The 24,343-nt window shown below is 46.8% G+C and overlaps 4 protein-coding genes across 5 annotated transcripts; 3 read left to right on the plus strand and 1 right to left on the minus strand.

Moving 5' to 3' along the window:
• The first annotated feature begins 9,221 nt into the window (after nucleotides 1-9,221).
• On the plus strand, nucleotides 9,222-11,969 carry LOC119287140 (protein PHOTOSYSTEM I ASSEMBLY 2, chloroplastic-like). 2 transcript variants are annotated; one of them, XM_037566660.1, is made up of 3 exons: nucleotides 9,222-9,458; nucleotides 11,238-11,508; nucleotides 11,599-11,969. In XM_037566660.1, the coding sequence occupies exons 1-3, from the start codon at nucleotides 9,336-9,338 to the stop codon at nucleotides 11,655-11,657; spliced, it is 453 nt and encodes a 150-aa protein (XP_037422557.1). In that variant the 5' UTR covers nucleotides 9,222-9,335; the 3' UTR covers nucleotides 11,658-11,969. The 2 variants fall into 2 exon arrangements, with proteins under 2 accessions (XP_037422557.1, XP_037422558.1); XM_037566661.1 differs by having other exon boundaries at nucleotides 11,247-11,508.
• Nucleotides 11,970-12,754: 785 nt separating this feature from the next.
• On the plus strand, nucleotides 12,755-14,143 carry LOC119287142 (pollen-specific leucine-rich repeat extensin-like protein 1). The gene is made up of 2 exons (XM_037566662.1): nucleotides 12,755-12,945; nucleotides 13,029-14,143. Exons 1-2 carry the CDS (start codon nucleotides 12,849-12,851, stop codon nucleotides 13,892-13,894), a joined length of 963 nt encoding a protein of 320 aa, XP_037422559.1. The 5' UTR covers nucleotides 12,755-12,848; the 3' UTR covers nucleotides 13,895-14,143.
• A 3,662-nt stretch (nucleotides 14,144-17,805) lies between these two features.
• On the plus strand, nucleotides 17,806-18,644 carry LOC119283735 (inactive protein RESTRICTED TEV MOVEMENT 2-like). The gene is made up of 2 exons (XM_037563155.1): nucleotides 17,806-17,923; nucleotides 18,018-18,644. The coding sequence occupies exons 1-2, from the start codon at nucleotides 17,806-17,808 to the stop codon at nucleotides 18,614-18,616; spliced, it is 717 nt and encodes a 238-aa protein (XP_037419052.1). The 3' UTR covers nucleotides 18,617-18,644.
• An 81-nt stretch (nucleotides 18,645-18,725) lies between these two features.
• Nucleotides 18,726-23,174, minus strand: LOC119287143 (5-methyltetrahydropteroyltriglutamate--homocysteine methyltransferase 1). The gene is made up of 13 exons (XM_037566663.1): nucleotides 22,801-23,174; nucleotides 22,614-22,701; nucleotides 22,009-22,136; nucleotides 21,734-21,925; nucleotides 21,429-21,631; nucleotides 20,941-21,104; nucleotides 20,744-20,824; nucleotides 20,492-20,658; nucleotides 20,249-20,354; nucleotides 19,817-20,067; nucleotides 19,641-19,713; nucleotides 19,424-19,552; nucleotides 18,726-19,333 (listed from the first exon to the last, which is right to left on the minus strand). Exons 1-13 carry the CDS (start codon nucleotides 23,148-23,150, stop codon nucleotides 18,965-18,967), a joined length of 2,301 nt encoding a protein of 766 aa, XP_037422560.1. The 5' UTR covers nucleotides 23,151-23,174; the 3' UTR covers nucleotides 18,726-18,964.
• Nucleotides 23,175-24,343: the final 1,169 nt, after the last annotated feature.

Consider the following 24,343-nt stretch of genomic DNA (forward strand, 5'->3'; position numbering starts at 1 on the left):
AAGTGTGTGCTCATTTCTTTCCTATTTTTAAACACAATATTGTTCGATTTTAAGTTCCTACAATCTTCATGCCAGTCAATTCGGCCATAGCTTGCCAATGATTTCTTCTTCTTTCTCTTATTCGATTTAATTGTAGAATTGATACACGAACTTCTCTCCTATGCTCACTTTAGTCGACCATCTCACAGACGCAACAAATAATTCCAAATTTTTCAAAATGTTAAAATATGATGATTATTATTACTGATCCCATGGTCTCACTTAAGGGCAGATTCTATTCAAGTCTCCCCAACATATCATCTTCGGTTGCTTCCATGAGGTCACCAATGCTTCCAGACATGCTATGATCATTCGTCAAGATGGAGCTATGAGTACGACAACAACCTTGATGACGCAACTTTGACTTTGGTTCATGAACAAGAACAAGACCTCGATGGCTCCATTTTAGATCATGACATGGAACTCATGGGAGCAGAAGCCCCTGATCAATACACAATTTTAATTTCACAACATGTTTTGAGCAGCCACATTGAGAAAAATAGCACCACGACATGTTCCAAACAAGAGTTGTCAAAGAATGTGATGTTTGAATCATCATTGATGGTGGGATTTGCAACAATCTAATTAGAATGGAGTTGATGGAGAATCTTGCTGTCGACACCGGGCCTCATCCCCACCCGGACTATATCCATCATCCTTCAGAAATCAACTAGACCAACCCACAACCTCGTCTTCATCTCTAGCGTGAACATGCTCCACCCCTTCCATTTCTATCCGTCCTCTTTTCTTTCCTATTTTTAAACACAATATTGTTTGATTTTAAGTTCATTTGGAGCGGTTCCGTCATTAACCAATCCATCGTTCATGCATGCATTCAGATTCGTGCCGCTATGAATATTCTATTCTCACTTTTTTGCTATACTGGAGATATACTTCGTCAAATACGGCTAGTAGCCCCACCTTTGTTAGTGACAGCCAACTCTCTCCCTTCTCTCACACATAAATCCACCCTTTTATTTCACCTTAGCTAAATTAAACCGTCCATATCATTTAAACTAAAAGTTCATTTTTGAAATAATTCATATATTTGAATTCCTAACGCTAAGAACTTTAGAACTAGACCAATCTTGCATACATTTCAAACACGTTCAAATTTCAATGTTTCACATTTCATATATGAAACAAACCCATTTCACTAGAAAATTATGAAAAACTCATATTTCAATAGAAATATGTGAACCAACCTATTTCATAGAAACCTTTCTTACCCAAATATGAAACTGAAATGGGTTTAGAGAAAGTGGTGCTGCCTTTCGGGTGGGGAGTGGCCAGCTGCGCGCGCGGACGGCCCAGATGCGGCCGCGGGGGAGCGACCGCGGCACGTGAGGGCGGGCGGGTGGGTGGCCTCTCTCGTGCTCCTCTGGCGCTCGTAACCGCCTCTCCTCGGGATTAGAAGGCGAAGAGAAAGTTTTTTTTGTTTTTGAAATTATTTGAAATGAAATCGTGCTGCTATGGTGTTGTGTCGTCGAGCGAGGCGGAGGCTGGGGAAAATATCGCCGCGCTTCAACTTTCGTGTTGATTTGATCCGATGGCTCCGTATGCCCCGTGGAAGCACATAGAACGTTTTGGAAGGCGCCAGAAGGTACCAGGACGACGCGAGGATTACCCCACAGTGAGTGATTTCGACATTGCATTCCCGCGAAAACTACGTGCCGCGTCGGACGCGGCTCGATCTCTCCTCCGGCCCATGTCTAACATTCTTTTTGCATGAGCGAGCCAGGCTCATGTGCTGGTAGCCCGAATGGCAACTAGGCCTGTTAGAGCATCTACACCCGGACACCTCAAATCTGTCTCATACGTCCGGACGGGCCGCTCGGTCACTGTTCAGTCACGTTTTGGAGTACGATTCCACTTAAAGGGGCCGGGCCAAGCTGTCGGTGGCACTTACCCCTCTGCCGTGTCCATGACACGCGGGGCCCACCTAGCCTCTCTCTCTCCTCCTGTCTTCTTCTTCTACCTCCGACAACGATGCAGGGGAGGCGCCGGCCACCGGCCTAGCCGTCGCCGCGCCGCTCCAGGGGGCCGGCTGGCGAGCGAGGAGGCCTAGCCGCCCCTCACCGCGCCCAGATGGGGAGCCCGAGATGGCCCATGGCCCTGGCGCCGATGGGGCTGTGGCGGCCAAAGCTTTCGAAGAGGAGGGCAGCGCCAGCAGGACTCCTCCGCCGGAACTGAGAACGGCGGAGGCTCGCGGTATCCAGGGTAGGGTATCGGAAGCAGAAGTGTGGGAGGGGGAGGGTTGCGGGGCTGGAATCGCCGAGGGGGCCGAGCGGCGGTTATCGGCCATTGGAGAGGGAACGAGGGGCTCCGAGGCTTGGGGAAGGGGTCTGGGAGGGCGGTGGCTTGCGGGAGAGATTGAGGGCGCGCTCAAATAGCCACTAGGAAGGCTTTGGAGCGAGCTAGGTGGTGGCCGAAACTCCAAGAGCCATGGCGACGTGTCGGTGCGCCGGCGAGGGCGCAAGCGAGGACAGGGGCTAGGGGACGGGAGCTGGAGGTAACTCAGCGACGTGGGCGAGCTTGTGGCACGCCGTGGCGAGCTTGGCGGCCGGGGAGGGGCCTCCCGAGGGGTCCAGTGGCCAGAGCACCGCGTCTGCATGCAACACCCGCGCTCTACGCGTGGTCACCACCGGAATGTGGCGTTGCAACGCGCTCTGGTCGTCCAAACCGTATCTGGGAGGTAGGGTAAAGGTCACAGAATTGAGGCATGAGATTTCATAGAGATAAGGAAGCAAGCACTGCACTGATTTGAGACGACATTGGTTATAGGTGCTGAGCTTTTGCTTGGTGTGATCACACACTAAGATGATTGTCTATGCAAAATATCAGATCAAATGGAACGGTTTAACTAGCACTTTCTGTACAAAGTGCCAATCTGGCTAGAAAATAGAAATGGAAGATGCACTAAGATGATTGTCTATGCAAAATATCAGATCAAATGGAACGGTTTAACTAGCACTTTCTGTACAAAGTGCCAATCTGGCTAGAAAATAGAAATGGAAGATGCACTCGCGTGAATGATGTGATCGGGCTGAAATTTGGTAGAGGATTTTCATTTGGGCATACGAAGGCACTGTAAAAATTTCATACCATTTGGACGCACAAAAATAGTACTTCCTTCACAGTGGTCCTCCTTGGACAAAAATTTAGGAAAATCATTGAGGCAAATTTGCTACATGAAATGGGACCAGATTTGGTAGACAGATGTTATATTGGTGGAAGCATGTCCTAGTAAACTTCCAGAAATTATGTAGCAATATAAAATATAGTTGCTTCGCAATCTAAAAATATGACCAGAATCAAAGATTGGATGATGTGCTCACATGGATCATTGGATGAAGCTCAAATTTTTAGGAGAGTGAAGATGTGAGTATACTGATAATATGGAAAAATTTCAACTCATTTTGATATGTCTGGCTAGTACTTTCTTCATAAAGCTCCCCTCTGGTCAAAAACTCTGTAAATTTACTGAGGAAGATTGACTAGACAAATGAAGGTGAATTTTTTCATATGGAAATGATTTGGGTACGAAAGAGTGCTCGAGAAGTTTGAGATCAATTAAGAAGATACAAATGACATTTCCTTCACAAAGTGACATTCATGATTGAATAGGAAAATGAATATTCCTGAATTATTTCTGAACTAGGCAAGGAAGAGTTTGGACATATCTTTGATCGATATGACCCAAAGGATTTATGAGAATTTTGTGGGAATTAATGGCAAGGCAGAAATATAGGTTGCTTCACATCCTAGGGCAAACATGGTTATTCCTTTAATAGAAAAATGGATATTCCCAATAAATCAAAATTGGGGTTTGGCTAAGATGTAAATGACATGGTCTTGGGAAGAATTTGAGAATGACAAGCCATTTGAGACAGGAAGAAGAGATGATCTTCCTATGCTTCAGGACCACACAGCCACAGAAAAGGAAATCCAAAAGAAAAAAGGAATCACTGTGGTGCAGACCACTCTGGTGCCCTGTGCAGACCACTCTGGTGCCCTGTACTCGTGTAGTGTCGTCGACATGGCGGCGGTGGTGCTGTTTTCCCTCTCTCTGTTCCATTCAGCGGGAATCACTGTGGCACCCTTTAGCATCGTTCAGTTGGCGGCTTTCGTCCTCCTTTCTCTATTCAGGCGAAGCAACTCCAACGTTGGTTGGGAACTGGTGGATCCCGTGTCGGCTTCCTTTCGGACTGGGAGAAAAACAGCTGGGTGGAGACAGCGGCCAGGTATTTCAACACATGATGGTCATGCCTCTGCTACTCATCCTTCTACCTTCAGATTTTCCATTTTTTCTTAACCCACCAGCTAATTTGATTACAGTCATATTCGTATAGTTGGATTTGATAGTGATTAAGGTATGCTGATTTGATTTGGTTACGTTAGCAGGGAGCCATGCCCCATGGGTGGGATTGAGTAACGGCATGCTGATAAACGTAGATCAATCCGTCCGCGGTGGATTTGATAGTTGTAGCACGCCCGCGGTATGAGTGCTGATGGATATCTCAAGCGCCATTGCAAGCAACCAGAAGGTGCCCCTTTTCTTATGGTGGTCAGCTACCCTCAGTTATTTGTTGCACCTCCTCTGCACTCAATTATCCCTACTTACAACATTGATGTGATTTACTTTCAAATTTTGGTGCCTATTATGCTATTGTTATTACGTAATTTTTCGGGAGAATTGATTTCAGTTTTAGATGTTGCTGAGTACTATTATTGGCAGCTCTATTTTTTGTCCTTCAATATTTTTGCTGGGGTATTTTTGGCTCAGGTTCTGGTTGTTCATGACTTTTTCAATCAGGCTCTGTTTGCATGTATAGTTTTGTAACATTTTCATTTCGGTTTCCATGTTATTACAAGTATATGATATATATTCTTACGCCCTGTATACTTCTATGTAGATTTCCTTTTGTTCGGTACAACCTGAATCAACAACTGAGGAAAGAATTCTACATAAAGGATCGAGAAACATTGATTTGTCATTCATTGGTATGTTTGCATTTACTACTGTTAAATTTATTTTTGTAGGATCACCAAAGTCTTTATCTTTACCACATATTTGTTCTTCCCTTATAGGAATCAGGAATAAATGGTTGTTATGCTGAGATGATTTTTGCTGATAGTTTGAGAAAGAGACACACTTCTTGCTGACGTTTGTTTCCGTCTAGCAGCTCTCTTAGTAAGAGGAACGATGAGAGGGACGACGAGAATAATTTCCATACAAGATTTTAGTGTGCGTGCTCATATGAAAAACAAATCGTGCTTTTCCCATACATGTTGACTACTTTATTGCTCTAACATTAGAACACTTCTTTGTGTTACTAGGATGCGTTAAATTAATCGTAGTTTCTGTTTTGTGTGCAGCCACATTTTGATCTATGTACAGTATGTCCATTTGTTGATACCACTTCTTTTCCGACGAAGGACTGTTTATCCATATATTTAATACAAAATGTAATGGATTGTGATATCTAATTATCTATGGCAGTTTACTTTTTGTATTGTCATGTGGTAAAATGTTTTACTACTAACCATGATTTTAAGAAATATCAATATTTGTGCTTCAAGTTTTGCCTAAACATAGGTTTCCTCAAGAATGTTTTGTTATTTGAACATATATTTGAAGAAATATTATTTTATGATATTGCTACTTTTTAGCATATATTCCCGCAGCAACGCGCAGGGTGTCGTCTAGTTCATCATAACACATCGACTAGATGGGATCCTGAGCGGCTCACTAAAGTCTTCCTGCATATTGATGTCCTGGCCATTCTTAGCATTCCTCTTTGCATGAGGGAGGTGAAGATAGTTGGGTGTGGAGCTTTGAAAAAGCGGCTGCTTCACGGTCGGGTCGGCATACAAGATGATGATTGCAACGAAAATGATGAGACGCGAAGCTTGGTTAGATGTTCATGTGGATCTTCAAGCATCCATGGATATTCATCATCATGGAAATTGTTATGAAACAAACCAATTCCAGGTAAAATACGCATGTTCCTGTGGAGATTAGCTAAGCATTCGATACCAACCGAGAACATTAGGGCGCGCAAAAAAATGTAAACGACTAGAGCCTGCGCCGGGTGTGGAGCTGCGGATTCCTAGAGACATGTGTTGCTTGAATACACAATGACAAGGTGTGTATGGGATCTTGTGGATGGTGAACTGGCATAGCACCTTTGCAAAACTATGGAACCAAGCGCCAAAATAATGGTTATTCTCGATGATGGGACACGCTATCACATGACGCGTTTGTCAAGCTATCGGTGACGTTGTGGGCAGTATGATCACATGTTCACAGTCCTGCAGCTACTCATGAATTCATAAAAGAGGTTGATATCGGAGCTCGATATAACTACGTAGAAAGCTGTCTAAGCACCAACTAAAGCAAAGGGCGATTGTAGCAAGACCCTGGGCACCGCTGCAGGGCTTTACAAAAATACATGTCGATGCTAGCATAGCAAGGTCGGGACAGAGAGGACCGGGCGCAACAGTTTGTCATGATGATGCATGTTTATACCTCGGTATATCTTCCCTAGTTGTTCAAGGGGTCACTGATGTTGTCACTCTTGAAGAAAATGGCATGCCAGGAAGAAACATTGTCTCTAGCTAAGGATGTGCTGCTCCAAAATTTCATAATTGCATCAGACTAAAAACAAATTGTGAGGGATATTAATAGCGGTATAACCAGTAGTTATGGTTGCATCATTCGTGAGATCAACTAAAGGGCAACGTTGTTCAACTGTAACTTCATTTATGAAGGTCGTGCATCAAATATTGATGCAGATAGGTTTACCTAAAATTTCAAGTTCTCTTAATCATGGCAGCATATGCGGTTGATTGATCTCCATGATCTAATCTGTGTCCCCCTTCGTGTGGAATATGATTCATAAAATTTAGCTTTACCCTAAAAATAGAGAGAATTCCTTATTTGGCCCTTTCTTCAAATATGGTTCCCTATTTGGCCCTAGAAAACAAAATCTTCCTTATTTGGACCTTGGCTTAAATTTTGTTCCCTATTTGACACTTTCATACATTTTTCCATCCAGTAGTGTTAACTGGCACGTGCAAAGACAATTTTGCCCTTGACAATAGTTTGTCAACAAAAATGGAAAGAGAGGTAGCGCCGCTCCTGTGTTGCTGGAGGCAGCCATGGGCTCGTGTACGCTGCTGCCATGAGCTCGTGTACACCAGCGGTGCTGGGTTCTACGTCACAGCGCTCGGGCTCCGCGATGTTTGTGAAGGCTTTGGAGTTTTAGCAGTTAGTATAGGGACGGCATACTGGACAGAGAGCAATTAAAATCCTGCATGGACACGTAATGTATACAGAATCGAATACAGCTAGGAGATCCCTGTGATCTGATTGCACACGTGTTTTCGTGCATGTCTCATGCACACTGTTCTTTTTTTTCTGACCCGAAAGAGAAATAAAAACGTCACTTCGAACCGTTCGACTTACAAGTTACATCGACCAGTACAGCCACCAGATCTTCGCCATGCTCATGCTCGTCGGCACGCTCAGGCAGTACATCGCCACGGCCAGAGCCACCCACGAGTTGCCGTGACGATGTAACGATGATTTAATCGTGTACACATGGGTAGTAACTATTCTTTTTTCTACAACGAGTACTATTTTTTATATATATAGTACTATTTTTTAATTATTGAACTACAACAAAATATATCACTTTTTTGGGCGAACAAAAAATATCACATTACCTCTGCGTTTGCATGTAAATAATCAGGTCACATTCTACACAAGGGGTAAAACGGTCTTTCTAGGTCAAACTTAACACCGTTACTTGTCAAAACTAACGGAAATGGCACATAGGGAACAAAATAAAGTTTGAGTGTCAAAAAAGAAAAAAGGATGTTTTTTAGGCCAAAAAAGGAATCAAAATTTAAGAAAGGACCAACTAAGGAATTCTCTCCTAAAAATATGCTGTCTCACACAAAGTGACATTTTATTTGAGTCCGCATAAAGTGACATAGCTGTGTCTGGTGTTGCTTCGTTTCAACTTCACATTATCATTGCAGGAAACACCATTTACATTTTAAGCTCTTGTTTTTTTTACTTTATTTAGTTATTTAGTAGACATATTTAAATCCTTTTTACTAGCATTTTTAGTTTATCGTTTACCCAGGACAGTAATAGCATTCGTAGAAGCTCACACAATACTTCACACAACTATGGAACCAAGCAAGCGCCTTGTGTGGAGCTGCGGATTCCTGAAGACATGTGTTACTTGAATGCACAATGGCAAGGTGCATATGGGCTCTTGTGGGTGGTGAAGTGGAAGAGCACCTTTGCAAAAGTATGGAACCAAGCGCCAAACATTGGCAATTCTCGATGATGTGACACGCTATCACATCAGGCGTTTGTCAAGCTATCGGTGGCGTTGTGGGCAAGGAGAACAATGATACATGAGGAGGTCTATCATGGTCCTGCGGCTACTCATGAATACATAAAGAGGTTCATATCAGAGCTCGGTATAACTGCATAGAAAGTTGTGAAAGCACCAACTAAAGCAAGGGCGGTAGTAGCAAGACCAAGGGCACCGCTGTAGAGTTTTGCAAAAATACATGTCGATGCTAACATATCAAGGTCGGGACTGAGAGGGTCGACCGCAGCAGTTTGCCGTGATGATGCAGGTTTATATCTCGATAGCTCTTCCCTAGTTGTTCAAGGGGTCATTAATGTTGTCACGCTTGAAGCAATGGCATGCCAGGAAGAAGCATCGTCTCTGGCTAAGGATGTGTTGCTCCAAAATTTCATAATTGCATCGGTCTAAAAACTAATTGTGAGGGATATTGATAGAGGTATAACCAATAGTTATGGCACGGCACATGGTTAATAGGGTCATGCACGGCACGTGGCGCCTAGGGCCGTGCCTGTGTCCGGAGGCTTGGCACACGCCGGCATGGCACGACTCATTTTTTTATAAGCCAATAGACCGAATAATATGTGGGTTGATGGCTAGATGTGCCGATAGGCCGGCCCATTTAATTGTAGTGCCGTGACTGGGCCAGGGAGGCCAGCACACGTGCCGGCCCGGGTAGTTAGTGTGCCTAGCCGGGTCGGGCCGGGCCGGGCGGTGCCAGTCCGGCCCATTTGGTCAGGTTTGTGTCCGGGCGACGAAACCGAAGCTCGGCTTTGGAAATCCGGGGAAGGCGACGAACAATCCGAGGAGCTCCGCCTCCTCTTCTTCTCCCCCACCCCCCGCTGGCGACGGCGACGGAGGCGAGGGTGAAAATTTCCCACCAACCGGAGCGCGTGCCTGCCGATGGAGGTCTCAGCCAGGCTCCGCCCGCCGCCCTCGACGACAGCGCCTCTCCACCGCGGCGGAGGGCCCCTGCGACGGCTGCTCCCTTCGGCCCGGCCCGCGTCCCGCGCGGTCTCCGCCAAGGTGCGGCGCCCTCTCCATACCCTCGGTGCTTCCCTCCTCCCCTATCTTGTGGGTTGCGGGGGACGTTAAGCGTGTAGGCCCCAAGCTCCCCTCCCGGTTGCTGCTTCGGGAGGCAGCTGCTTGTGGAGGTGGCTGGAATTCTGACGATTTGGTGCATTCTGTTGAGCTTCTGCTCCCTAATTTTTCACTGATTTCTTAGTGGAAAGGAGGGTGAGGAAGGTAGGCAGGGCTTGTATGTTCCATAGGTTTAGCACTTAGCTAGTAGGAGTATACTCTAAGGAAGGGGGCGATTCTGAATTTGTAGCCTGTGATAATGAGGCCAAGTTACAGAAGTGAGCACGACTGCACGAGTAAGCTTTTACAGTGACCATGGTCGAATTCGAATAGGCTAGGAGTTAGTGCATTCCATCATATGCGCTGCACTTTCCGGAATGGTTAAAATGCCAAGAAAGAACTGCTGCCTTACGTGCTGGCCCTGGTTGCCAAGAAAAATTGGTGCCTATGCAGTTTGCGCCCCTACGAAATGATCTTTGTATGTGTGTGGACAGGATAGAACGAGAATCAATCGAAGCTGTTTTGATACCAAGTTATGAGCATGAGCTATGTGTCTGGTGCTTACTCAAATAACTATGTTTGTTTGTCAATTGGTCGAGCGTTGTCAAATCATATTGACGAAAGCAGGAGCAAGCGTCTGTTCCCTTTAATGATAGAATCTTATGCACATATGCACTACTATGAAATATCAGGGCTATTCTGGTCAGAGTGATAAGTAGGTTGTAGCATTGAAAACAGGACAATGTGGGTGAGTTGGTAACAGAGATAGATCTGGAATTATACAGGTGGAAATGGAATCACGTCTGCTTTTGGGTGTGAGGCAAAAACTAGAATGCCTTGTGAGCATGGCCCATTTCCACCTAGCCAATTTCCTGTTTACGGAAGTTTCTCTTATAGACAAACAAGTGTATCCAGGATGTAAGTATCATTCAGTGGCAACCAACATTAGTTGTTGGTGTGTAAGTATATATAGGATGCAACCTTCTCTTTAAAGGATCTAATATATTATCCGCGGTTTGGAAGTCAATGTGTTGTTATTATGCCAGACTAATCTGTACCCATTTTGTCGTCCTGTACGGTACCGAATACTGCTTAACTTCTTGTCTTCTCCCTACCCAGACCTTGTTACCTGTAATAGTGAGCATTGAAAACACTGGGAGAGCAACAACAACAGCATCCTTTTCTAGATAATTCCACCCAGCTCTGTTGGTTAAATATTCATAGTGAGTGTCCTCCATTCCAGCATCAGTCTATTAACAATCTACTTACTGGAGCCAGGAAGTTGGATTAATAGCTCTCAGCCTCTTACTTCCATATGGGGGTTGATTTTCCTCTTACTTCATTCGTCTCGGTCCTGTTGCATGATGTGGCCTGACTAGCTAAGTGTGTTGATTTCCCACTTACTTCATTCGTCTCTGTTCTGTTGCATGATATGACCTGACTAGCTAAGTGACATCCATTTGATAGTAGCAGTTCATTTGATAGTTGCATTCCTCTTACTTCACTCGTCTTGGTTCTGTTGCATGACGTGGCCTCACTAGCTAAGTGTGTTGATTTTCCTCTACTTCATTCGTATCTGTTCTGTTGCGTGATGTGGCCTGACTAGCTAGTGTGTTGATTTTCTTCTTCATTTGTCCCTGTTCTGTTGTGTGATGCGGCCTGACTAGCTAAGTGACATCCATTTGATAGTAGCAGTTCATGTTAAGATATTTACAAATTTTGTAGCCAATGCAGATCAGGGCAAGTGCAATTAATGACCTGCAAAGAAGCAGGAGTAGCCTGGAAGCACTGTTCTGCTACGACAAAGCTGTTCCAGAGGAGAATATTGGGAAACCAGCTGGTCTAGATTTGGAAAAGAAGGAGGTTGGGAAGAACCCCCCATGCGTGCGCTGCGAAACTAAAGGTGCTGTGCTGTGCGCAACCTGCGCTGGTTCAGGCTTGTACGTCGACTCTATAATGGAGAGCCAAGGAATCATCGTAAAAGTCAGATGCCTAGGTAAACAAGCTTGACATACATCTCTGATTTCTGCAGTGACCTGTGTGCCGCTATATGGATGATACATGGTTTGTTGCGCGATTGCTGTAGGCTGTGGAGGAACTGGAAGCATTATGTGCTCCACGTGCGGAGGTCGCGGGCACACCTGAATTGTTTGTTGATGTTTTTCACAAACAAGACAATGAAATTCAAGTGTGGAGTAGCATCCTCTTGGTGTGCGTCCATCATCGGCTGGGAACCATCATCTCAGCAGTAATCTGTATGCATTTTTACTGACGATTCATAGTTGAACGATGGTCGGGGTTTCTGACAAGCAAAGATATTCAGAGCATGCTGCGAACAATTTCACTGTACTAAAGTTTGATGCTGAATCGGGTATTGTACCTTGAGTCTACTTGTGGTAGAGTCGTGCGACATTGTTTTGCTTTTGTATCAAAAATTGTTTCAGTTGTGACACTTCACTGATCCCAACTGTTTGACATGCGTGCTCGTTGATGCATATGCTGTCCCTTTTTTTTTTTGCTGAATCAGATAAAGCGCTTTATGCAACAGTGAAACAAGAGCAGCAGACACACATCACCTACTTGCTAAGCTGTAGCATCAAGCAAAAACTTTGTGCAAATATGGGTACATTGCCATTGTCTAGGATGAATGATCGCAATTCGACGAGATTCACAAATTAGAATCAACCTCAAGAACCCGACCAAATTGACAAGTTAGAATCTCAAGAACCCAAAGATCACCTGAATAACAGAGAAACCACTCATATGCAAGCAGACATTTGAAAAATCCGCGAATTCGCGGATTCAAAGACAGGCATATCAAAATTTGAAAAGTTCGAATAGCGGATCGAATCGCGCGCATGGTCCTAAATAATACCTACCCTATTATACACTCATGACTCATCAATCAATCAAGAAAGAAAAAGAGCAAAACCCCACCCAATATACTTCCCTTGAGGCTTGGGCCAACCTCTGCTGCAAATCCACATGGACATGGATTTTCTTCCCCCCACACCCCGGCCGAAAACCAAGCAAGGAATAATACTTCACTTTGCTGGGGGTTTGCGTCGCCGTCGCCGACGCCGACGCCGGGAGAAACACCAGTCGATGGAGAAAAACATCACTTGTCCGCCAAGCCAAGCCATGTCCGATCCTTCTTCCAAGAATCTATTCTTCCCCTCCTCCTCTTCCTCTCATGGCTCCTGACTATATATGCATCTCCACGGCAAAAGGCGACCGGCATCACTCTCCACCACCACCACCACCACCACCGCAAGCATCCGTTCGTTCATCGGGTTTGTTGTTTGGGAGGTCGAGAAGGAGGTGCCGGCAGCAGCCATGGACCGGGCCATCAACCGCACCTACGAGGAGTACACCCCCGTCGTCGAGTGGAGCCACTCCGCCGACGCCAGCTTCGTCAAGATCATCGTCCCAGGCATGCATGCAACTCACATCGTATGGTTAGTCGAGCAAACAATGGCGGGTGTGTGATGGGTGATGGGTTCTTGGCTGCTGCAGGGTTCAAGAGGGAGGAGATCAGGGTGCTGGTGGACAACCACGGCCACCTGCGCACGCGCGGCGAGCGGCCGGTGGAGGGCGGCAGGTGGAGCCGCTTCCAGAAGGACCTGCAGCTCCCCTCCGACTGCAACGTCGACGGCATCCGCGCCAAGTTCGAGAACGAGGCGCTCACCATCACGCTCCCCAAGAAGCACCCTTCGCCCCCGCAGCAGCAGGCCGCGCCGGTGGCCCCGGTGATGCCGATGCCGGCGCCCGCGCCGGCGACCCCCAAGCCCGAGCCCAGGAGGCCCTACGCGGCGCCGTCCCAGAAGCCGCCGCCGGCGCTCCCCGAGCCCGCCAGGCCGGCCGCCACGGCGCCGCCCCCCGTCGTCCCTTCCCAGAATCCCTTCGCTGACCGCAGGCCCTCGCTGGCCCGGAAGCCAGCGGACATTCCCGCGCCGGTAAGGCCCGCGCCACCCGTGCCGGAGCCGGAGTCCCCGAAGAGGCACAACGGAGCCGCTGCCACCGCGAGGCCCGAGCTGCCCGCCTTCCCGAAGCCGACGGGGGAGTGGGTGAGGGAGGAGGCCAAGAAGCCGCAAGAGGAGGCCATGGCGGCCGAGGAGGAGGAGAAGCGGAGGATGGAGAGGGAGGCGAGAGGGAAGATGGAGGAGGACAGGAAGATGGCGGAGGCGGACAAGGAGACGGAGAGGATGATGGACATGGCGCGGCGGAGGAGGGCCGCGCCCGCCAACCGCGGGCTGCTGCTGAACGTGGCCGTGGCGGCGCTGGTGCTCGTCGGGATCACGGTGTACGTGTGGCGCAACCTCAGCGCCGCTGCCTCCGGCGGCGGGGATGCCGGAGCGGGGAGCTACGGCGACGAGATGTGAACTGTGATCGATCGGGCAGCAGGTGCCAGGTGGTGCGAAGTATCTGAAGCGTGAGAGTGAGTGAAAGTTCATACGTGTGGGAAGGTGGTCGCGAATGGAGGCTCTGAAGAAAAATGGAAGTATATATTCCCGCGAAAAAAATGCAAGTATATATGTGTGTGTATCGTGGTTTGTTACAGATTACAGAGACATGGTTGGTTGATCAAACTTGATGAAATAAAATGTTATGCACAAGCCTTTAACTTTCTAGTATAAGTTCTTGATCGCGTCGAGGTTAATTTGTTCTACAAGCATGTATGTGTATGACTCAATTACTCTTTGCGCATGCAGACTGCAAATTTAAACTTTCAGAATAACAAATATATGTGGTATAAAAGTATATTGAATGATGGTTCTAATGGTATTAATTCGGTAATGCAAATGTCAACAATCTTTTGCATAAACTTGACCAAAGTTTACAAAGTTTAGCTCGATGCAAAGCTAATATGCGAAGTAAATAAAAATGAAGAGAGTACGTTCAATAAGACTAGCGTTTATGGGAGAACATTTGCGTACTTGATTAGCTTTTACTGAGAAAGTAGGTGCACATTAGACTTAACATTGAAAATGCTTGTGTAAGTTTGCATCTGTAGAGCAAAAACTAGCAACGAGTAGTGAAGAAAAAAGTGGCGTGCATGAAAAAAGAAATCCAGGCGACTAACAAATAGGCAATCCTGTTATTTTCACAAACCTTTGATGATAATCGTAATCCCCATCAATTAGAATGGGATTCACATTAATGTAAAAAGGGAGGAATTCGCATCGCCAAGAAACCTACATGTGCGGGAAGGGGGCCAGGGTCTCGCCGTTGCTCTCATTGATTCCATGCCTGACTGTGGTGAGTGGTGGTTCAATTCGGCAGATTTGGGACAGAAGTTAGAGGAGCAAGGCGAGCATTTCAGCTCTTTGGGACAGAGGTTCCTCCATTCTTTCTTATGTTCATGTGCTTTCCTCCATCATTTTCTACATGTTGCTGCTTTCTTCTCCATAACTAACAATGGAAAGCTCATTTGGGGTTCAGGTCGAGTATTCTAGGATGAAAGGCCTGGACATGACCATGTCGGTGAGTAAGGGTGCCTAGTGGAAGGAGGGTACTTTGCAGTCACCCGACCATATCACCTATTCTCTTCGTTCCTAAACATAAGTATTTTTAGAGATTTCAATAAGGGACTATATACGGAGCAAAATGAGTGAATCTATGCTCTAAAATATGCCTATATACATCCGTATGTAGTCCCTTAGCGGAATATCTTAAAAGAGTTATATTTACGAACGGAGGGAGGCAGTAGATGAGTGCCTAGGGACAGCAGGGTCCCGTGCCCAGGGACAGAGCCAGGAATCTTACAAGGGGGGGGGGGCAATGAAAGAGAAAAAATGTTGAGGGAGGCTGAACATACAAATTTAGAGCACTTTGAACTAGCAATATATGATTGTTTTCAGGAACAAGTTTGCCATGGCCCTAGCTCGCCCCTCACTGGCTATGCCCCTGCCTGTGCCTCGTTAGCCCGAGTAGGCACTCGAAGGGGATAAGGATTGGTTGTGGGAGATTGATGAGTGCAATGTGTATCAAGTTTTACTTATTGTTTTTGCACCATAGAGCTAGGATTTTCTGAATTTTATCGCGATTGCTTGCCCGCTTTGTCTAAGGACCTCCAGAATTAGGAAATTTGGGGCATTATTTGGGAAAAAATATTTTGGTGGAAAATATGTTGGGATGTCATGGAACCTTCCATAAGGGAAACAACTGAGAAGAAACCTCCCCTTGTTCGGAGGTTCCAAAAGAGAAGATGACCGCCCCAAACCAGTCAACAACTCTACCACCGAAGCTGGCAGAGTTGACATCCTACCACATGATTTGGAGCCGCCGCTTTGGCATACAAACCTAAGAAACAAAAGTTGGCCCCGAGGACATGCACCACACGAGCCAACGAATCTACCATGCACGCAATCAAACCCGACATCAACAACACCGAGGCGCTCTCTGGACTGTCGCTCCGACTCCACATCGGCCCCAAGGCCACGCACATGCCTAGCCAAGATGAAACTACATGATGATACAAGTCACCGATGTCAGATAAAACCGAACCTCCAAGGTGACGCCGCCATGGGGGGGGCGATGGAAATGTTGTCGCCTCCGACCAAAGGTGAAACTCGGGTTTCCACCCGGAAAGCTCAAGATCCAAATGCTGAGGGAGGTGAAGGGGTTCCTTGATGAGGCATCCAAAGAGGGTAACGACAGCCTAGGACGTTGTTGTCGCCTGCATCGACCAGGATTAGTGCTTGGATTTCACTTGGGACTTGGAATTCACCAAACCCTATGCCATTGCATCATCATGTCAGGCCATCCATCCTAGGCATGATAGGAATGTGTCACATGCAACTCACCACTGCCAATATCCACCGCCATGGCCAGCAGACCACCACAACACCACATTATGCCATGGTTGTCCCCAACCACCCCCAAGCATGGTCGTTGTCGCATCGCCATGTTGATCCACAACATCATGTCGCTGCTACGAACCAACACCCAAAGCCGGCGGAGAAAAAAAGTCAGCGGGATCATCCGGGGGTTGCTTCCCCGGCATCTTTGATCCCAGTGTACTGGAGCACTACCAGCCATCGAGCCACTGTCGGCTGGTCAACACAGGAGCAACCACTCCAAAATAGCACATCAGTGCACCCTATGTCATAGGACCGCCGCCACCATGGATAATCTACACTTGTGGACTTGACGGAAGGACACTCAGGGCATGTTTGGGACTGCTCCGCACCGTCAAAATCATCTTCATGCCACCAAATCCTCTTCGAAGCAGTTTCATACATGAGTTGCAGCTCCACCAAAGAGGACTTTATCATGTTTGGCTTCCAGCAAGCTTCAACTTCAAAAAATGGGAAATTTGATGAAAAAGATCTATTTGATTGGATGGCGTGGGGAGAAACGAAGGGGTATTCATGTACTGGTGTCGGTGGTGGGTAATTTTCCCCAACTCCAGCTTCTAGAGTTTTCGAAGCACCCCCTGAAGAGCTTCACAAAAAACAGGAAGTTGTACCCCATATTATAGTTTCTTCCGAGTGGTATCTCATGGAGCTACCCGTTTGACTTGTGTTTCCTATAGCGGAGCTGTATTTTAGGTAGCGGAGTAGTCCGAAACATGCCCTCATTCTTTATATTGACAAGATTAGAGTAGTTTAATCTAGAATATATATAATGTGTGGGTGAAAATGCCCTTCAATGTGTGGGTGTGCTTATCGGTGCAGACCGGCTGAGAATGGTTGTGAGAATTTGGTTTAATCTAGAATATATATAACTACATTTCTTCGTAAATAAAGATGTCCATGGATGAAGGTGAAAATGAAACATGCATGCTTTTGGGTTCGTTTGTATTTTCTTTATCGAAAACATCACTTGTCTCAGGAAAGTGAGTGAAGTTTTTTTTTTTTGCGGGGTGAAAAGTGAGTGAAGTTGGGACTGAAATGTGTGAATGTTGTGACACAATAAATTGTTTCTCTCAACTATCTTATAATCTCTTTAATCTTCAATGTGTGCATGACTCTGAAACTTCTTACAGCACCTTCTTTTATTTACGCTATCAATAAATTTATCAACTCTGCTGCGTGGTAACAACCTGGCTGACTGGTGCTCCTATTAACAAATTTACCTGCATCCTTGCTCTCCCTGCATCGAATGAGTGCATACGCATTGCACCTTGCGACCAAAGCAAAACATCCGAGAGCAGCGCAAGCAAAGGAACCATCAGGGCCGCATAGTTATATCGTGTCATCTTCCCTATAATGCACCCCTAACCAATCCTTGTCGCTGAAAGATCCGAGAGCAGTAGCGTCCCTGTACGTCTATCATCAACAGTTTGGCCATGCAGGCCGCCGCCGCGTCGGCGCCGGCGCCGCGCCACCGCGTGTACACGGCCGTCGAGCCCCGGTGCGAGTGGGCGCGCGCGGCCGACGCCGACACCCTCGTCGTCGACGTCTCAGGTGCGCGTCTCACCGCGTCTTCCTTCACTGCTGCTGCGTTGTGGGCCCGTGACTTGCGTGTCTTCTGAAGATGTCTGTCTTGCCTTGGTCGCAGGGTTCATGAAGGAGGAGCTCAAGGTGCTCTACAACACCAGCCGGAAGCTCAAGGTGGCCGGCGAGCGCCCCGTCGGCGACGGCCGCGGCGCGCGATGGGCGAAGTTTCTCAAGTCGTTCCCGGTGCCTAGGAGCGTCCGTGCCGGCGGCATCAGGGCCGTGATGGACAAGGAGCAGGCCGTGCTCTACGTCATCCTGCCCAAGGGATCACCACCGCCGCCACCGCCACCACCGCCGTCGTCCATGGCCACGCAGAAGGAGCCGTCGTCCATGGCCACGCAGAAGGAGCAGCAGCCCCACGGAGAGCGGAAAGGCGATGGCTCGTCGGGCAGCAGCAGCAATGGCAGCTTCTGGAGCGCACAGGAGGATGCAGAGAAGAACAGGGCTGAAGAGAAGAATAATATGGTGCCTAAGGAGACCAGGATTCAGATACAGGAGGAGGAGGAGGAGATTGCCACACCAGATGCACCAAGAAACGATGGTGGTGATGATGACAAGAGGTGGTCGGAGAAGCTTACGCCTCTGCATGCTGTTGGCTTCATTGTTATCGTCCTTGCGGTGCTAGGGGTTGGTGCACTGTACGCAACGCTGCTACTCTGAATCATGTGTAAAAGACTACAATTTCTGTACCCTGCCTGCCTAACTGTCATCTGAGAACGGATTCACAAATAAGCAGACAACTTGTGGAAATCAAGGAGGAACTGAGAGATGCACAACAATTTTCAACTCCCTTTATAACCGCAACGAGACACAAGCTCAAGACCGCACAGCCACCAAACATAGATACAACATGTCAACACATAACAGCTTACCGTAGCAAGACTGGCCTAGCGAAACACCGGCGGTACGATAAAGAATCGGATTATTCGAAACAAATGTGGATCATTTGGCGCTCTGTCCCCACAAAACAATAGGCAGTAGTATCAGGCTGCTCGCTTCCGTGGCTCCTCACTTTGTGCTGGCGAGCTGGGTGCGGATGAGCTTGGCCGCGGCAACCATGTTGGTCAGGGCGGGCTTCACCTCCGTGTACTTGCGGGTCTTGAGGCCGCAGTCAGGGTTCACCCACAGGATGTTGGTGTCGAGGACCGCGAGCATCTTGTTGACGCGGTCGGCAATCTCCTCCGTGGAGGGGATCCTGGGGGAGTGGATGTCGTAGACGCCTGGGCCAATGCCGGCTCCGTAGGTCACGCCCTCACGGAAGACCGACAGGAGCTTCTCGTCGGAGCGGGAGTTCTCAATGGTGATGACGTCGGCGTCCATGTTGATGATGGAGTGGATGATATCGTTGAAGTTGGAGTAGCACATGTGAGTGTGAATCTGCCCAGGAAACAAAAAGTCTCGTAAGGGATGGATGATGATGGTAACAAAGATTTTCTGAATACCTTCATGGCATTCCAAGTAGATTACCTGAGTGGTATCTTGCACACCGCAGTTGGTGATTCTGAATGAGTGGACAGCCCAGTCCAAGTAGAAAGCATGCTCCGACTTGCGAAGTGGCAGACCCTCTCTTAGAGCAGCCTCATCGATCTGGATCACCTGTAGATGACCGAAGCGTATTTGTTACACATGCCACGCGGACATAGTAATGATATGGTAACAAGACAGCTAAAGCTTATATACAAACCTGAATACCACCAGCTTCGAGATCCTCAACCTCCTTTTTAATGGCAAGAGCAATCTGGTAGCATGTCTCAAACCTGTATACCAAGAAGTGGCGTACCGATTAGTAGCAGTTAAAACAGCTCCACGTGAAGGCCGTCAAATCAAAACAGCTGTAAGAAGCTAGGGAGCAGTATCAACCTTGGCTGGTCGTTCCTCACAAATGACCAGTTGAGGATTGTGACAGGGCCAGTCAACATTCCCTTCATTGGGCGAGGGGTCATGTCCTGAGCCATCTTGGACCAGAAGACTGTCATGGGGTTGGGGCGGCTGACATCACCATAGATGATCGGTGGCTTCACGCAACGTGATCCATAGGATTGCACCCATCCATTGGCAGTAAATGCAAAACCAGATAATTGCTCGCCAAAGTACTCAACCATGTCATTTCTCTGAAACGTACATAGAAATTTGTCAAAAAATGTACATACACTAAGTTGCCAGAGAACAAATACGATGTGCTTAAGCAAAATCCTATTTCAAAGATCCATAAACAGATATAGCTTCATTTCAAAACGTCCAAACATCTTGCAAATGAGTCTGCAATAAACAATATTAATTAGCGTCGCTCACCTCAGGCTCTCCATGGACGAGCACATCGATGTCAAGCTCCTCTTGGATCTTGACAACCTTGCTAATTTCTTCCTTGATAGCACTGACATACTCCTCCTCAGAGATCCTGCAGTGACACAAATATTCAATAAAAATGCAGGAAATATTACAAGAAAGGTCTACTCAGAGATCCTGCAGTGACACAAATTTTCAATTAAAATCACAGGAAATATCACATGAAAGAGTCCATCTAGAGGCACTCACTTCTTCGCCTTGTACTCACGGCGGACCCTCCTGAGGTCCATTGTCTGAGGGAATGAACCGATTGTTGTAGTTGGGAGGATAGGAAGGTTGAGCTTCTTCTGCTGAGCGTCCAGTCTAGCAGAAACAGGGGTAGCACGGCGGTGGTCAGAGCCCTTCAAAGCAGCCGCCTGTAAGAAATGCACTTCCTGTTAATAATTGGCATGTGCAAACTCTTAATGTTTGATACATATGAACGAAGTTCAGTGAACTTACAGCCTTCTGAACCTCCTCGTTGTTCACTCTGGGTGACGACCTCCTTGAGGCCTGAGCAGCGGCATTGGCGGCAAAGTAGGCCTGTATTTGACAATATTCAACATTAAATGTCAGTAAAGGTAGTTAGGAGTTGCAATTAAAGTGGTGCAAGGAAGCATCAGGCTATAATGAGAGAGAGAAAAGAAAGAATGGCATACCTCATCCTTGAGACCAGCCAAAGCCTTGCCAAGTGCATTCACCTCAACCACCTTTTGGGCAGCAAATGCGAGCCATGACTTGATCTCACTGTCAAGCTTAGTCTCGTTCACAAGATCAACAGCAGTGTGCATCAGAGAGCAGGAAGTGGACACCACAAGCTTGTCTGCAAGAAAGTATTCACAATTGCTTTAATACAGAAAGCAATGACAATGGATAACAGATACCACCTCTGAGTCACACTGTAGGTCGTTTTAGAATATGTATTAATGGAACATTTTAAGGTTTGATCACAGCTATCAGTATAGAACAAATACCAACATCAATATCATGAGATATATGTTTATAATCAATACTTGGTTTTATTTGAAGCAACATATTTTCATAGGAACTGATGGTCAAAGTTACACCTAAAGAACTGTCAATGTTGAAAACGTCCTAAACTGTGACCTGGAGATGGTAAATAATAAATATATTGTTTACTGCTTACCCTTGCCAACAACAGCCTCAAGAGACTGGAGAGTGCTGAGAGATGCAGCAAGATCATCAGCCCAGATGTTCCTTCCATCTACAACACCAGCAAATAAGTACTTCCCAGATGGGATACCAGCGCTCTTGATAAGTTCAAGTGTCTTAGTTCCACGAACAAGATCAAAACCATAGGCAGTCACGCCACTCAATGATGTGAGGGTCCTGTGGTTACAAAAGAATTAGTTGCTGTTTTACTGTTTTAATAGAACAACTTGAAACACACAAAACGGCTGAGTAGAATTGATTAGCACTGGAGAAACGTACTTGTAAGATTCAGCAGGAACATCGGCAAAGTATGTCTCAATAAGCACATTCAATCCAGAGAGTGCCGATTCGAGTTCAGCATATGCTGAAGAGAACGCGGCCAATTCGTGAGCAGCAAGGTCCTTAACAAGGGTGGGCTCATCAAACTGAATCCATGAAGCACCAGCTGCCTTCAGCTCAGCCACAACTTCCCTGCAATTTATATAACAAATGACATTATCAACTGAAGATTCAAGTTAAGAGAAAAGGAGTTGGTTGTGTCAGCCGATGCTTACTTGTAGATGGGAAGAATGCTATCAAGAAGTGAAAGAAGAGAGAATGATTTCTCCACACCCTTCGCTGCCTTGGAGAGCAGCAAGTATGAGACAGGTCCAACAAGCACTGGAACAGTGTCAACCCCGAGCTGCATGGAAGAACATGTAAGCATGCAGGCATCATTTTGTGAAGACAAATAGCATGGCAAATGAATTTCTATATTCAGGTCCTTGAAACGAATTTCTATATTCAGTTAGGTATGCAAATGGTAATGCATTATTCTGTGGACGACAGAAAAAAATATGCTTGTTCCAGAACTATAAATTTCAACTCCAGGTATAGGTTACAAAATCAACTAGTCAGCGTTTTGCAGTATGGGATTGCTAAGATATGGGGTCTCATCCAGATGTGGCTAAAGGCTCTACTTTAACCAAAGAACATGTAACTAGCAAAGCAAGACATAAATAGCAAAGCAAGACATAAAAACTAGCACTGTGGGATCAGATTTAGATAGCTAGCACAAAATAGTAGTACAGGTCAGAAGATATTTTTTACTACCAAATCATGTGCAAGGAAACTACTGTGAAAAGGAGGCTGAGACAATGCTGTGGGTGAAGGAACATACCGCCTTTGCCTCCTTGTATTCAGAGACAGCCTTGTGTGAAGCATATGAGAACTTGGTTGCAGGGCTCAATTCAGGTACAATGAAGTGGCTGCAAGAGAGTAACAAAGCCAGTAAGCAAAATTGTATGACCAATGCCCTCAAAAAATTTCACCTCTGATCACCATTAAAGAGATGCAGATTGACTTACTAGTTGGTGTCAAACCACTTGGTCATCTCCATAGCAGGGACAGTGGCATTGCCCCTGGCCATTGAGAAGTAGGTGCTGTGACCAATCTCTCCGCCAGTCCATGAGTAGCGGTCCGGGACGGCACCAAGCATGGCCGTTGTGTCAAGCACCTGGTCATAGTATGAGAAGGTGTTGCTGGGAATGTACTTAATCCCAGCCTCTGACATCTGCTTCCAGATGCTGGCCCTGAGGTCAGCGGCAACCTTCTCCAAATCCTCAGCGCTGCTCTTGCCATCCCAGAAAGACTCCAACGCAAACTTGAGCTCCCTCTTGGGGCCCATGCGAGGGTATCCAACAATGTGGGACGCCATCTTTCTACCCCATCAAAAAATTAAAATCAGTTAATCTGCAGGAACATTGGTTGGTAAGGAACTTTACAAAATACTTTGCACATATAGCAAAATATATATTTCTTCAACCTAACAGACGGGATCCAAAATAAAAATCCAATTAATGCACATATAGCAAAATAAAAATCCAATTAATGCACATACAGCAGTATAAAAATCCAAAATTATCACAGCATAGTTTTCCAAACCAAATCAGTACTCGATCTTCTTCGTGCTTTCCATGTACACAATTTTTTTAATTATTACTGTGGCATGGGCTCCTTCAGTAAGAATTAAGAAGCTTAAGAAATACCTTTGGCTAAGCCAGGATGTTTCTTTATACTGGGAATGTTTAGCCGTGCCATGAAGGCAGGCAACACGCACTAAAGGCCTCCATTTAGGATCCAGCCAACTCCCATGGTGTGGGTACAGGACAGCTAAAATCGGCCGGAAAGAAAGCAGGGTCCCTCTCAGGCATGAAGGCATCATCATATACTACTACAAACAACATAACATTCAGGGGAACGGATGTCTGGGATCAAAACGTCTTAGGACGAGGAGGACATGCAGAGTTCAAGTTAAACACAGGATTTATATGTGAAATAAAATAGTAACAACGCTGATCAGAAAATGTCCTGGTACTACGGATATGCATAATTGGACAGAACTGGAGGCAAATTAAATTGGCCGACCGGTTAGAACGGCCGAGGAAACAAATTGATCATTAGAAATGATAATAACAATCAGCACATAAAACCAGCACTCACTCCCTGACAGTCGCTCTACAGATACAGTACACAGCCAATGCAATCTCAGATCGTAACTAGGAGGCACAGCAGATCTGATGCCAGGAACCTAACCACCGCAACGACCTCAGATCCACCGAGGGCGCGGCCGAGAGGCTCGGATCTGGACACCGAGCAGCCACCGCCATGCAGGTGGCGGATCCGGATGGCCGGGGCGGCCGCGCCCAACCGAAATTCAGTTCGGGTTTAAGCCCGAACCTCATCAGAAAACCAAACGCCCGATGCCGCTGGCGGGGCGGGGAGACATCAGACATCGGGGACGCGACGAGCTTACACTACGGCGCGGCGCGGCACGGCGGCGTCAGGCGGACTGCGCGGGGGATTTCGCGGCCGCGCTTGCGCGCGCGCGCAAGCATTGGGTCGGACGCA

This window comes from Triticum dicoccoides, chromosome 4A, assembly GCF_002162155.2.
Source record: "Triticum dicoccoides isolate Atlit2015 ecotype Zavitan chromosome 4A, WEW_v2.0, whole genome shotgun sequence".
Lineage (NCBI taxonomy): Eukaryota > Viridiplantae > Streptophyta > Magnoliopsida > Poales > Poaceae > Triticum > Triticum dicoccoides.

What these genes read in the sequence shown, in the direction of transcription:
- LOC119283735 (XM_037563155.1), top strand. Translation starts at nt 17,806, where the DNA reads ATGCAGGCCGCCGCCGCGTCGGCGCCGGCGCCGCGCCACCGCGTGTAC. An exon ending in CCTCGTCGTCGACGTCTCAG is followed by an intron (nt 17,924 to 18,017) that starts GTGCGCGTCTCA and finishes CCTTGGTCGCAG; the next exon opens with GGTTCATGAAGGAGGAGCTC.
- LOC119287142 (XM_037566662.1), top strand. Translation starts at nt 12,849, where the DNA reads ATGGACCGGGCCATCAACCGCACCTACGAGGAGTACACCCCCGTCGTC. An exon ending in CGTCAAGATCATCGTCCCAG is followed by an intron (nt 12,946 to 13,028) that starts GCATGCATGCAA and finishes TGGCTGCTGCAG; the next exon opens with GGTTCAAGAGGGAGGAGATC.
- LOC119287143 (XM_037566663.1), bottom strand. Translation starts at nt 23,150, where the DNA reads ATGGCGTCCCACATTGTTGGATACCCTCGCATGGGCCCCAAGAGGGAG. An exon ending in AAGTGGTTTGACACCAACTA is followed by an intron (nt 22,702 to 22,800) that starts GTAAGTCAATCT and finishes ACTCTCTTGCAG; the next exon opens with CCACTTCATTGTACCTGAAT. An exon ending in TGAGGCTGTTGTTGGCAAGG is followed by an intron (nt 21,105 to 21,428) that starts GTAAGCAGTAAA and finishes ACTTTCTTGCAG; the next exon opens with ACAAGCTTGTGGTGTCCACT.
- LOC119287140 (XM_037566660.1), top strand. Translation starts at nt 9,336, where the DNA reads ATGGAGGTCTCAGCCAGGCTCCGCCCGCCGCCCTCGACGACAGCGCCT. An exon ending in CCCGCGCGGTCTCCGCCAAG is followed by an intron (nt 9,459 to 11,237) that starts GTGCGGCGCCCT and finishes CAAATTTTGTAG; the next exon opens with CCAATGCAGATCAGGGCAAG. An exon ending in CGTAAAAGTCAGATGCCTAG is followed by an intron (nt 11,509 to 11,598) that starts GTAAACAAGCTT and finishes CGATTGCTGTAG; the next exon opens with GCTGTGGAGGAACTGGAAGC.